Genomic DNA, 14,094 nt, shown 5'->3' on the forward strand with positions numbered 1-14,094 from the left:
TTCAGTTCTTGATTTTTTCCTTCTCTCTTTAATTGCATCTTTTAGTAGGTGTAAATGAATAAATGCCTTTGGTGAGTTCTTTATCAACCATCGGGACTCGAGTTGCTTGGTACGCAATAATCGGCTACTAATTGATCAAGTATCACCTAAAATTTAAGCTCAATATCTAGTACAAGCAGGACCAATATCTCATGAATAACCTATGGTTACTTCTTCAAACAGAAGCTCGATCAAGATCAATGTAAGAATCTGTACCCTTTAGCAAGTAGACAAATCATGAGGAGGTGAAATAATTTTATGTTGATGACCAACTCCATTTTTGACTAGGAATACCATAAACATTCCCCATGTTTGATGACGCTCTATGTGACAATGCATCAACCACACGCCTGCAATTGAACATCAAAGCAATACTATGAGAGATTTGTTACTCGCATTTTAAGTCGGTTAGGATCTTACTGGAAAACAATACTAGTAAAGTCATGATCATCACCTGGATTATCTGCTCTGAATCGGATTGCGACCCAGCCATTCTTAGGAACTCCAACAGTACTCTCCTCCGGAGGATCAATAAGATTGTATCTCAAAGGATCCTCTTTAGGATTGAAATTTCCAAAACCAGATCCAACAACATAAAATGTATATCCATGTAAATGTACAGGATGATTATCACTTGCTAACACATTGGTGCCTTGCAAAACCAACTCAACACTTGCATTGTACTTCAAAACCATCACTTTAGTCCCATAGGAAGGTGCTAAAAATCCCTCTGGAAGATCATCACCAGTGTAATTTAATTCCTTAGGTGGTTTGGCTGGAAAATCCTTCTCGAATACCCCAGGAATTTTGTAATAATAAGCTCGAAGGATGTCGATTGACTGTGGCATGACAACGCTTATGTTGTTGACACTAGCCGAAAACCTTTTTCCAAAGGGACCAGAGCACGGTTTATTACTGCAGTTAAGAAGGTTTACGGATATGGTGAAAAACAAGTGGGTGTCTACTTGTAATGGAACTTTGGTAGGGTGTTCTTTTGTTGCAAGGCTCCTAAATTTCTTGAGAAAGTCTGTTGCTGCTTCTGTTCTGTTATAGGGTGGAAGATGTGGGAAAGCAGGGAGGCTTTGAGAGTGGTGGTCATGATCATTTGAAGCTCGATATCTAACAATGGCAGATGTCATGGTCTGATCGAAACCAGCTCCAAAGGCGCTTGAATATGCTCTTGCAGCCATACCATAGTGCGCATGAGGATGATTTGCTTGTAGTAACAGGTCCATGGTTTGGCCAGGTGCTATCATTATGTAAGAGGTTTCAACTGGTTTTGTATAGGAACCATCCTTTCCCACTAATATCAGCTTGTGATGCGCAATGCCGAAGAATAGCTCTTCATCCATCACCGCACTAATTATCCGAAGAAGATAGGTTTTTCCATGTTCAACTAGCATCTGAAACGTCCCTGCAGTGGAACATGATGTTTAAGTAAGAACATAATTCACATTAGTTATAAATTTCTTTACTAAGATACTAATGAAGTCTTCAATCTTGATACCTTTTTTGGAGCACGGATATAGAAAGCCCGGTTCTCCATTGATAGTATAGGCATCTGAGAGTATAGGTTCTCCTCCTGTTAAATTTGCATTTCTTGGTATTTCTATGACATCTCTCTTCCACCACTCACCTAGATATCATTTGATCTTATAATAATACTATTTTAGGAAAACATATAGATGCAATGTAACTGGAGCTCACCACATGATGGAGGTTAGTAGAATTTTGGAGGACTGTAAGGCCTTGATGGGTGAGTTTGAGTTTATTTCAGTCAAGCATATCTATCTATCGTGAAGCAAACAATGTGGCTTATAGGTTGGCACATTTTGCTAGTTGTGGTAGGGTTATGGAGTTTGGGGTTTCTGAAATTCCAATCTTTATTCGAGATGTCCTTGTAGAGGATTCTTGTAATGTTTCTAGTGTGCACCAGAGTTTTGGCTCTATGTCCCCTCCGGTTGCTCACAATCGTATTAATTCAAATAATTTGAATAATGGGAGCGGGAGGTAGTTCTTGCAGGGCTGGTCCAATACCCCTTTTTCAAAAAAAAGAAAAAGAAGAAGATGCAATACAGATTTCTAATTTCTTGTCCATCCACTAGATACCAAATAAAATTTTGTCGAATTTTCTCAAACACACATGAAAGACTTTGAAGGATATACCAAGTATGATTGGGACCTCAGCATAAGGTTTGGGAAAAGGATAGCTTGATCCAGGTTTGGGATCCAGGTTTGGGATACAGGAAAATGGCTCCATGAACTGTTGCTCTTGCCCATCCACTATGCGCGTGCCACCATATTGTTCCTTCTTCTGAAGTAAACTCAAGTCTGTAAGTATACTTGTTTCCTTGCTGTATAGGACATTGTGTGATGTACTCCGGTCCATCCGACCAAGGATTTCTTACTTGTCTAACTCCATGCCTGTATCAAGTCAGTTCCTGCACACATGTTAATACTTACTCTAGCACCCTAGAGAAAATTATGTGAGCATTAATGTCTGTAGAAATGAACTTGAAAAATTAGTATTGTCTAGCAAGGAATTGAACTTGAATTTGTCATCTGAAAAGCGGCCTGGGGGAAAATAATTATGCATGTTTAAGAGTTATGCAAGGAATAATGAAGCAACGCACCAATGAAGAGTGATGTTATAGTTTGCCTTGTTATGGACTTCAACAATCATTTTATCCCCTCTATGAGCTTTCAAAGTTGGCCCTGGGAATCTCCCATTCACAGTCAAGATGTCCTTACTATTGCATAGTCGGCTATAGGGAGATGACTTTACCTGCAACAAAGTTCAGCACTTACATACATACTAAGAGATCATTGTAGGCAGAGAGAGGGAATGGTGTGTCCAGAAAACTCATTTCGACAAGAATATAATCGATGTCTGAAAGAAAAAGAGAGGCAATGAGGCATACCACAAACTTATGATGCTGAGTTTTCCCATTTGCAGCATCAAGAAAGAGAAGAACAGCACAAAAAGCGGATAGAGCAATAGAGTAAAACATAGGATCAGAGCAAGTATTCTCAAAACCACAACACATCTGAAACGTTACCGGAGTTCACTACAATATATAACAATGCATGTCTTTAAATGCTAACCTTCTTTATTTTTTATGGAATCTCATAGAAGTTAAAGCAAATCATATGGGGTTCTCTGCACCAAAGTTAACCAAACGATGTTTCTTAAATAGGATCATCTGCATAGTGCACTGCTTCTTTGAATTATATGAATGAGCACAAATCTTTTGGTCTCTTGTTTTGTTAAAATATCTTCTGTTTATAGCCTAATTAATACGAAGAGTTGAATGTTATGTTAATTCCCCATAAGTTAAACTGTATTTGTTACGGTGACTGGTGAGGCTAATCCATCAGCTTCTTGCTTTCTCCATAACGATTCGATGGTTAAGTACTAGTTTAGACATTGCCCTAAGAGTTGAGATTGTTTGTGAATTATGACAGGATTGCTAGGTCCCTTGGTATTGAGATAATTATCTATTTAGGGAAATTTTATGAAGGTTTTAAGGGGGCTGCAATGGGGTCCAGGAAACTGCAATTAAAAAAAGAAAATGAAGAAAAGGGGACCAGGAACTGGGAATGGGATAGATCAAAGATTACTGACCCAAGAAATGAAGCATAGCTTTGCAGCCTTTGCTACTTGCTCAGATGCTCAGTGTAATCAGATACTGTATGGTTTGTTTATGAAGCAAAGCAGTTAGCAATGTCATGAATGTCATCAATTCTTCATTCTCATTCATTTTGGGGTGATTCCCATTTTGCAGCAATTTTGGGTGTCATTCTTCCAGTTCAAACCAAACCAAACATATATAGCATCAGTTCTTGATTCTTTCCTTCTCTTAATTGCATCTTATAGTAGGTGTAAATGAATAAATGCCCTTGGTGAGTTCATTAGCAACCCTTGGGTTGCTTGGTACCCAATAATCGGCTACAATTTTATCAAGTATCACCTAAATTTTAAGCTCAGTATCTAGTACAAGCCGGACCAATATCTCGTCAATAACCTATATGGTTACTTCTTCAAACGGAAGCCCGATCCAGATCAATGTAAGAATCTGATCCCTTTAGTGAATATTTCCAAAAATTTAGGCTGAGTGCTAAAATCAGGGGTATTCGACACAGTAATGATCCTAGATCAACATCAAGTCCTATACAACACTTTCATCTCATGTTGACCCCAAATTATCTGTTATATATCAGTAGAATGCATGGAAACCAGAAACTTAAAGTCGTATTACAGCACGAAAAGCAAATGAGTTTTCTTCATTCTTGACCTCAAACCAGAACCAGAGTTGAGTTCCAGTAATATTTGATAGAACACTCGGACCTTTTCCAACAATGACTGCACAGTACTTCCACAAGGATAACCAGAAGTACCAAAAGAACAAAGAAATTCCCATTAACTAATACATGCAAATTTAAGTTGGGTTTCAGAAACTCCCATTCTTGACATAATGCAAAGGATGTAACAAGGAAAACTGACTAAAGTATGTGTTAATGCCCGTATGAAATGACTGAGTTTCAACGGCACATTTATGAAAATCATAACGTCTTTTTCACTCTCAAATCTTAACTATCAAACTAACAAAACGGATAATTGTAGTTGCTGAGGATGGGAAAAAAAATAAGTTGACAGATCCCTTGGTTATCAACTAAGCTATGAATGAGGTATATTCTTGGACAAGGGTTAGTATCTTACTACAGTTCCTTAACATTCTGTTACGGATCTTAGTTTTGTAACAAAATAAGTGATATTTTGTGACAATTTTGCAGGCTGTAGTATTGTGAATGCATTTATTGGCCTGGTTTCTCCTATAAAATTAATGCAAAACAAAATATGATTTTCTATTAACCAGTAAGATCCACCTATCTTTTCATAACTGCACAGTAAGAACTTGATTAAATAATTGGAACTGTAAACTCTGATTTGCTACTTATATATGGCTATATCATTAGAAAATTAACAGGCACTGAATTCTTTTCCAAGTTGCATGGTCACATGGTTTCAAAACTGAATTGGTGCCTTACCCCATCATCTTTTGTTATGAGCTTGCATAAATCAAGGGAGCTGACATTTGCCAGTTCCAACACAAACAACACATTCACCTGCATCTCCAGCAACATGGCTCAAGCAGTGATTGATTCTGTCATTCATAACATCCTGCAAGCACAGACCTCTCTTAGAATGAAACCAGAATGTGGACTTTGATTACAACAAACACTAAACCCTAATCTACAATTAGTATTTGCGCAACAGATTAGACATACAATAGACACAAGCTCCAATTTGTGGGGACTTGTGGTCCTATACGTGATACATGTCTGTGTTTGATTGTGTAAATATCTATCTGTATGTTTCTAAAAATAGATGAAATGAATTATTGTCAAAGAAACTTAGTTAACCGCTACTAAAGGTTTAACCTTCTCTGACAATGGATAAAGGTTTAAAGCAAGGATTAAAATGACTGCAGTGTATTAATTTTTGGCTTCAATTCCAAGTAGAGCAATAGCAAATAAACATATCACGTACACGAGCTCCCTGATCATCCCATATCAAGTAAAACAGCAGTATCACTCTAAACAAAGCTTCATAAAATATTGTGGGACAACAGTGTCTCATCCTATACAAGCATATTACATACATTTGTGTGTGCCTGACCTATCCCAGTTAACTTGATTAAGCATCAATAGAGAACTTCAACCAAAGCTGTAAACATTTCTGTGACAATGAATGATTCAGGAAAGGAAACAATAAAGAAATCCCATATTCATACCACAAGCAGTGGGTGGAGACCAGGAGGCGCAATCACCATAAATGACACACCAGGATGCTCCTTTGCGGCTTCCGCCATCAGGGATGGAATGTCCTGCACGGAAAAAAAATTATCATTCATTCTTTAACTTTATCTCAATCATTCAAACTTCATCGTATATGGAAGCCATCTACCTGATTCCAGTGTCTTCCTGGTAAGAGGAAAAATGGACTTACAATCACACGATTGGCACCTTGTTCAACACATGAATTGAAGGCGTCTTGAATCGAAGGTTCTGCCAACTCCTAAACATACAATATTTATAGATAGAATCTTAATCACATTTCTACTAGCAATCAAGAAATGCATCATGCACTGAAAATGTTTTGCAAAAGTTGGTACCCAATGTGAAAAATTTATAAACCCAAAAGTAAGTGAGGAAGATTCAATCTTACCATATGAGCAGGCTCCCCTATAGCATACCCAGTTCTCTCTCTAAACATGTCTACAAACTCATCTGAAATTTAACCACTCCAGATATTCAGTCTAATAAAAATTCAAACTTCTCTAGACCCCAATTGTTAAATACAAACCCAGGATCTCAATCATCATCAAGAAGCTAAACTTACTTAGCATGAGGTTTGATTCCTTACGGCGCAAACCATGGTCAACAATGATGAGCCCATCTCTGTCGCCAACTCATGGGGATTAGTTTGTCCCAATTTCACATTCCCCTTCCCACTGCTCATATTTCTAGATCTAGGGGTCACTGCACGCAAATTTGAGAAGTGGCTAGTGTAAGGGTTTGTTCTGCTCTTGCTTTCTGGGGAGATTCTAACAGTGAATCGAGGGGAGTTGAACAAAGACCCAACGACATGTTTGACGAATTTGAGACTGACCTTCACTGTTCAACTTTCATATCAGCCATAAACATGAGTTTAATCCAATCTTGAGCTAGCTTCTGTTTCTGCTTATACTCCAATTCCAATTAGATGTTCCTACCATATTTTGCATTATTTTCTCAATGAGATGATGACATTACAAACAGTTCATTAGTTTTTTTTTCTTTTCCTGAGAATGCACTTCATTAGTACTTCAAAAGTTCCAAAAACAATAACCTCACAGTTGTAACAAAATATATTAGCAGAGCAGCCTAGAATTGGTAAGTATGATAGATGAACTATTAAATCCTAAGCCAAACCAAAAAGGTTTCACATAGTCCTAATAAACAGTAGTACAACACTGCCAGTGAGTAGACAAAATACTGCTCATAACTAACCAAACAAACCTCCAAACTCTTAAATTCCTTCAATCAAAAACAGAACTGATGACACTAATCAAATAACAGTATTTCAACCACTATAATAATGTGCCTCATTAATTTTGCAGATTCAAGAGTTTAAACCAAACCATTCCAAATATTGTTCTAGTTCAATAAATTGCATCAAAAACATTTGAATAACTATTTTTAGGTTAGATAAAATGGTAATAACGATGATTTGCAGCTTTACATGGACTCCAGTTTGACAGTTTTGACCTGTTAGCCAATCCATCAAAACCTGATGGATTAGATTAATGTACCACCGAAGTTTATTTAAGATTTATTTCCAGGAATACTCCATAAATGATTGAACATACAGAAGATCATATATGATTAAAATTGTAGTCTAGATAATGTGCAACCCCGTTCAGGCCCACACTTCTCATAAAAAGCTTTTGAGACTTGATGCTCGGAGACAACAAATGTGATTATGTGAATACTTTTTTTTGTATTACCAAGTGACAAGAGTTATGATTCTCTCTTGAATGAAATAGCATGTCATTGCTTCCAAACTCTGCACCTCATTACTTCCATCTATTCACAGTTTTTTGGGTAAAATATGCAAACCAAATCATATAAGCACTCTTTTGCTTTTTCAGTAAGCAAACTACAACAATACACAAACCCCATACCAGTGGAAATCTCATTAACCTAACTCTCTTCTTCATCTCAAAACGTAATTTGCATATAGCAAGCAACTAGTAATTTCATACAAAACAAGAAATTCAGTTCCATGATCTGTGCATTACCATACTTGATGATCTGGAAATTGTTCATGTAAATTTCCAGACTCTGTAGTACCTAATCTGATAGTTCTCACAAATTGGTGGATGACACTGTATTATTCAAAGCAAAGTACTTGGCTTAAATACAGCCTTCACAACAGAAATCAGAAAAGAAAGCAATCACGTTTACAATTCTACTACGTGATGTCTAACAACCAAAGAAAAAGAAGAGTCTTCCTCTCTACTGACACGAACAGCAAGCTCCTAACATGTAGGAGTTATTTGAGTAAGATAAACACAAGAAAACCTCAACAAATTAACCCGTGGATTCATTACACTAAGCATGACTTTCCTAACAAACTTGATGTTTAATACACAACTAAAATATGCACAGGATACATATGAAACCCATAAACATAGAAACTCAGATGCATTCGCACTTTGTTCAAGAGTCAATCTTTCCAAACATTTCTACATATCTCATTCCCACAAAGAATTTCAATCTTGTGCAATTCATCTCATAGTCTCAAACCTATAAACAAATAGATATTAGTATAACCCGACAGCAACCCAACAAGATTCTATAGCCCCAAAATATATCAAACCCATATCAAAATACCATTTGATATTTCAGGTTTTCACAATAGAGATGTGAAATTAAAATCACAACTAATAATCCTTACCCAACTCGTGAAGAGAAAAGATAGACGCGCAGATGGGGAGGGAAAGAGTTGAGGAGGAAGCTTCATAAACTTGGGGTTTTCTGGATAATCCGTGAGAGACTGAATTTGAAGCTCCGGGCTTTTCGAGACACGATTTTGATTTACGTTAATGAGGAAAGAAGATGATTGCCCTGAAGTTGCAGATGTGTAAATGTGCTCGTCGTCTTCCTGTTCTGTCCAGGAAGAAAAGAGGTTGGGTTTTAATTCTTTAAAACTGGCGAGGGCACCCAATGTTTTGTTTTTAACTGAAATATCATTAAATCGCGAAGCTCTCCGTCTCCTTATTTTCTAAAGAAATACTTATCTCTTCAAAACCTCCTTTTTTTTTTTAAATTGATTCCACGTGTGTTTACCAAATACCGACTTTTCCTTTTCTTATAAGGTTTTTTTTTGGTAATCCTCCTTTTCTTATAAGTTATTCAGCTTATGTATACTATTATCACCCAAACTCAGTTTATCACTTAAAATGACTTTGAAAAGTCAGAAAATTCTCGTATATTATATTAAAATAAATTTTAATATTAAAAAGATATTGTGGTAAATAAATAAATACTTATTAATAACATTAAAAGAAAAGAAAAGGAAATATCTCAACTTCTATTTCTACGGAGTAACTACCTTCCTACTATCCCGATAACTTCTCCTCTTCTCACTTTAATAATCTTTTCTGAAAATAAAAAATTATAAAATTATTTTACATATGCGAAGCTAGTAAATATAAAACTAATGGCTTTTTTTATTAATAAAACCTTTCTGGATCCGGTTTAAAATGCCTCACTCATTTTCATTGCAAGATTGCAGTTTCAATTCTCTTTCTTATATGAACAGATGGTTTTATGAGAAGTAGTAATACTCCGTGGGGTGGCAGTCATTAAATCTCAAAGACAAAGAAAGACCCAGCTCAACATCAACCCAACAAATTTAGAGACAATCCAGAAGAGAAGGAATCACCGGTGGAAAACAATCAGACCACTTCATTGTTTTAAGTTCTAACAGATTAAAATAACTATAAATAAAACCGGAAAGGATGAAGAATATTACCCGGCAATCAACTCATACTGGTGTTGAAATCTGGCTTACGATTTCAGAATATATGAAGCAAGTAATTCCCTCTCTCTCTTTCACTCTCTTCCAGCCGCGCACGAATGATAAAGAAGAACAGTTTGCGACTTATTGCTATATTTATTTATACTGAGACCCTCTGAATTTACCCACTATTACTTTTCACTATCTAAATTGACATAATTATCCGAGAGGACATTGGTTCATAAGTTTATATTATAGCCCTGCATAATATTCAACTTTTCGAATTTAATCACCACAAACAGTTAGGAAGTTGTACTTACGTAAATGGGTAGAAAATGAAGCTAGGAAGTTCATAGTTGCTAATTCGGTAGTTCCTGTGAAAATTCAAAATTTTTATGACAGACTAAATATTTATCTGTTGAACGCTAACGAATAGGCATGAACCTCAAGAATTCAAACCCATAATCTATTTTTCGGATTTAATTTATGCTATGTGTTCTTCACAGCTTTGAGAATAGGTGAACAAGCTCTTTCAAAAGACATGATTTTTTTTTTGATACGAGGCGGGAGTATTAGTGCAAAAAATAGCTTGGCTACCAAGTTAACTGAAGGTTGATCTTCAAACCAACAAGAACCAGCGGAGTCATCAACTTTATCAACAATATAATCTGAAAAAACTGGATAAACAAAATGGGAGACCGGAAAGACCAGAGATCCGGGAAAGGACCAAAGAGACAGGCAAATGAATTCAAGGTACTCTTGTTACATCAACGAGAGACCTATGAGAGTGAAGGTACATATATTGGCCTCCATATAGTTGATGAAGATTCAAAGGTGTGGAGGACAAGTCATGAAGATTTGATATGCAAAAGGAGAATTGAAGTTGTTTCCTAATTGGACTAGGAAAAGATTATGGTTTGTTTTTCCTACCAAAGAAGTCTCCACCGATTTGATTATGGGTAGATTGATATATATTTGGGAATATATATTTAGTTAAATGGTGTTTGGGAATTGTTATAGAAAAAGATTCAAAATAAAAGGTGTATTCCATATTCATATGGATTTTTTCCTTTTCTATGTGAGATGTATTAGAAAGGGAAGTTAGGTTTAATTCCTAGGGTTAGGGAATACATGTGGCTGCTATATATATGATGTATATAGGCAGTAGGTTGTGTGGCCTCTAGGAGATACACGAACAAGAAAAAAAAAGAGGAGAAAGAAGGTGAAACCAAAGAGAAGAAAATTCACAAAAAAGGAAGCTTAGTGCTAGGAGATCTTTGTGACTCCATTGAAGACCTTAGTGGCAACATCAACGTTCTTAGTGAGGTTGATCATTCGTGTGACTACAACGATCTTAGTGAGGTTGTATCGACACTTGAAGCAACGATCTTAGTGAGGTTGTATCGACACTTGAAGCAACGATCTTAGTGAGGTTGTTTCATGCTTGATTGAGACTATCAAGTAAGAAGTATTTTTACTTTTGAGAATAACATTATTATTGATTAAGGTGTAATCATTGTAATATCGTTTATTCAATAGAAAAGTAAAATTATTCTACATATTCCGCTGCTATTACTCGTTATTGTTCTATCTTGTATTTTCAGAGAGTATTCTTTGGGAGTCAGATCATTTTGTGGGGGAAAATGACCAAAAGGTTATACCATCAACTCAAAAGTCAAAACCATGACACCATAACCAGCAAAAATGTTAGTTTATAGCAACATAATTTATGCTCATAACCTTTCGACCTAACCCATGATCGCAGGAAGAAATGCAAGTCAGCAAGGGATAGGATCTAAGTCCATCTCCAAGATCACATGACAAAGCTTAAGGAAGAGAAAACAAGTTTTAGTGGAAGAAATGATTATGAGAAGCCATCAGTACAAGAATCAGTGCATTAAACTACTTTATTTTTGTAAACCACTAAACTAATTAAACGTTAACTTGCTCCACTATCTAGATTCTCTTTAGAAATTAGAAACATGTACATTATAACTAAGTCAGCATTTATTTGAATGAAAATTAACACTCAAATGAAGAAACTTAGGAAGCCATTGTACTAAGGGGGATCCCATAGGGGCCACCGTTGGGCTATACTTGCCGAAGTTAGAAACATATATAAACACAAGTACATAACATCTAGTGAAATGTTAAGGAAAAACATTATTACCTTATTAGTGTGTTTTCGTCAAAGTAACTAACAGAGGCAATTAGGTAATCAGTATTGATATTTAGTTAATTACGGATCTAAATTATGTAAAGGATCAATTATCGTTTATTGTCATTAAACTGGTTGATACATTTCCATGTAATATTTTTCTTATATAAAGGGGGTTCGTAATAATACGAGTAGACCTATTCTGTTTCACTTTTACACGTTATCAGCCTTTTAGCTTTATTATGAGTTTTTAGCAACAAAAAAAAAACAGAAAACCCTTGTTTTTTTTTCGGCAGCCGCTATCCTCACTAGCAGCAGCTGCATAGCCCCGATCGGCGACCCAGATCACTGCACCTAGTCCCTGCGGCGACATATCTCGGCGCGATCGGCGCCCTGTTTTCTTCCTTACGACGACACAGCTCGGCGAGATCCACGTTGACGCAGATCGGCGATCCAGATCTTTCGATGCCCGACGCCGCAAGTAAGATCGGCGATGACCTAGATCAGAGATTCTCTCCACCGTCATTGGGTTTCTGATGTTGAAACCACATTTGTGGGAAATGACTACACAACCACCATTTTATCCTTCCACTGACAAAAAAGATGAACCATCGGCAAAAACCAAAGCAAATGCCATAATGTTCTTGAGGCGGCATATTGATCAAAGCTTGGTATGGGAGTACCTTTAGTTGAAAACACCCAAGGAACTGTGGAATGCCCTAAAGGGACGTTTTGGAAACATTCATGACACTTTGCTCCCAGAATTAACTGTTCAGTGGAATGAAATCCGCTTCCTTGACTACAAAAGGGTTAATGACTTCAACAAAGATATGTTGCGCGTGAAAACACGTCTCAATTTATGTGGCAAGGAACTCACAAAAAATGATATGATCCAGAAAACTCTATCCACTTTCCCTATTTCAGCACTTATACTAGCGAACTAGTATAGGTTGGAGTATGACAATAAAAGAATCAATACCTTCCATAAATTGATCAGCATGCTGCAAGTATCTAAGCGTCATGATCAAGTTCTTCTGAACAATAATGCCAAGACCTGTTGGGACAAAGAAAATTTTAATTAGACTATTGGTTTAATTAGACTATTGGTGTGATGCATAATGCCTTATTTTAATTAGACTATTGGTTTGGTCTTAAAGTTTATTTTTCAATAATGGTTTGTTGAATTGGATTTCTATGTATAAGACTTATTTTGATTATCATTGAATTATTAATAAATTTTCAGATTTTAGTCTGAAGTATTGAGATTGTTCAAGTTTTTAAATTATTATACATGGTTCAAAAATAGGACTATTATTGATGTAAAGCAATACATCCATGCAATAAAAAGAAAAAATTTGGAATGAAAAGTATATCATTCGACCTACGCCATAATACTCTAATACATATGAGATATATATTTTTAATGATCACATCAAAATTTAATTGTAGGAATGAATCGAGAAGAAATAGAGTACTTAGCAGATTATGCGACTACCCACACTGTATTAAGGAATCGACAATTATTTGTTGAATTATTTCCTTATAATTCATGTTTATCTAATATGACTGGATCCGACCAAATAGTAAAAGGGAGAGAAACTGCCCAATTTTCCCTGCCAAATGGCACATTGTTGAAGATCACAAATGCTCTATATGCACCTAGAGCCCCTCGAACCTTGTTAAGCTTCAAAGATATTCGTACTAACGGTTATCATCTGAATACTTATTGAGAGAATGAAATTGAATATTTGTATCTTACTTCTCTTGAATGTGGAAGGACACGCGTTTTAGAGAAGATGAAGAGTCAAGATAATGGACTATATCTTACTACCATTCGGATTATTGAATCCTATGATGTCACTAATGATGAAATTTAGGACACTGAATTATACATGCTTTGGCATGACCGATTAGGACATCATGGTCAAGACATGGCGGTCCGTATTCTAAAGAATTCACACGGACATCCCTTCTTTCGAGGGAAAAATAAAAGGGGACAACAATCTAATACGATGCACAGTGTTGTTTACACTGCTCCAATGCAATCATTACCTTCTAAAGTACTAGATGTATTCCCTCCCTCTGCCTCAATGACTATTTCCAAAGCATATCAGTCATTTTGCAAAGCCTGCTCTTTGGCAAAAACAGAATCGAGACCTTCCTATGCTAAAGATACGAAGCAAAACATTACATTCTTACAAAGGATACAAGGTGATATTTGTGGACTTATCCATCCAGAATGCAGGTCATTTAAGTACTTTATGGTTCTGGTGGATGCTTCGACTCGCTGGTCACATGTTGCATTATTGTCCACACAAAACGTTACATT

The 14,094-nt window shown here is 36.2% G+C and overlaps 2 protein-coding genes across 2 annotated transcripts; both read right to left on the bottom strand.

The window, feature by feature from the left end:
- On the bottom strand, positions 1-5,034 carry LOC126794983 (laccase-14-like). The gene is given in 7 exon segments (XM_050521790.1): positions 1-389; positions 494-1,453; positions 1,547-1,675; positions 2,206-2,266; positions 2,268-2,463; positions 2,673-2,824; positions 2,961-5,034. Coding segments are annotated over 7 exon segments (1,755 nt in total). The 5' UTR covers positions 3,087-5,034; the 3' UTR covers positions 1-258.
- Positions 2,728-12,291, bottom strand: LOC126795744 (uncharacterized). The gene is given in 10 exon segments (XM_050522511.1): positions 2,728-2,824; positions 5,089-5,221; positions 5,835-5,927; positions 6,008-6,118; positions 6,269-6,330; positions 6,443-6,514; positions 6,517-6,717; positions 8,543-8,660; positions 9,908-9,981; positions 12,075-12,291. Coding segments are annotated over 9 exon segments (1,050 nt in total). The 3' UTR covers positions 2,728-2,824; positions 5,089-5,119.
- Positions 12,292-14,094: the final 1,803 nt, after the last annotated feature.

This window comes from Argentina anserina, chromosome 5, assembly GCF_933775445.1.
Source record: "Argentina anserina chromosome 5, drPotAnse1.1, whole genome shotgun sequence".
Classification (NCBI taxonomy): domain Eukaryota; kingdom Viridiplantae; phylum Streptophyta; class Magnoliopsida; order Rosales; family Rosaceae; genus Argentina; species Argentina anserina.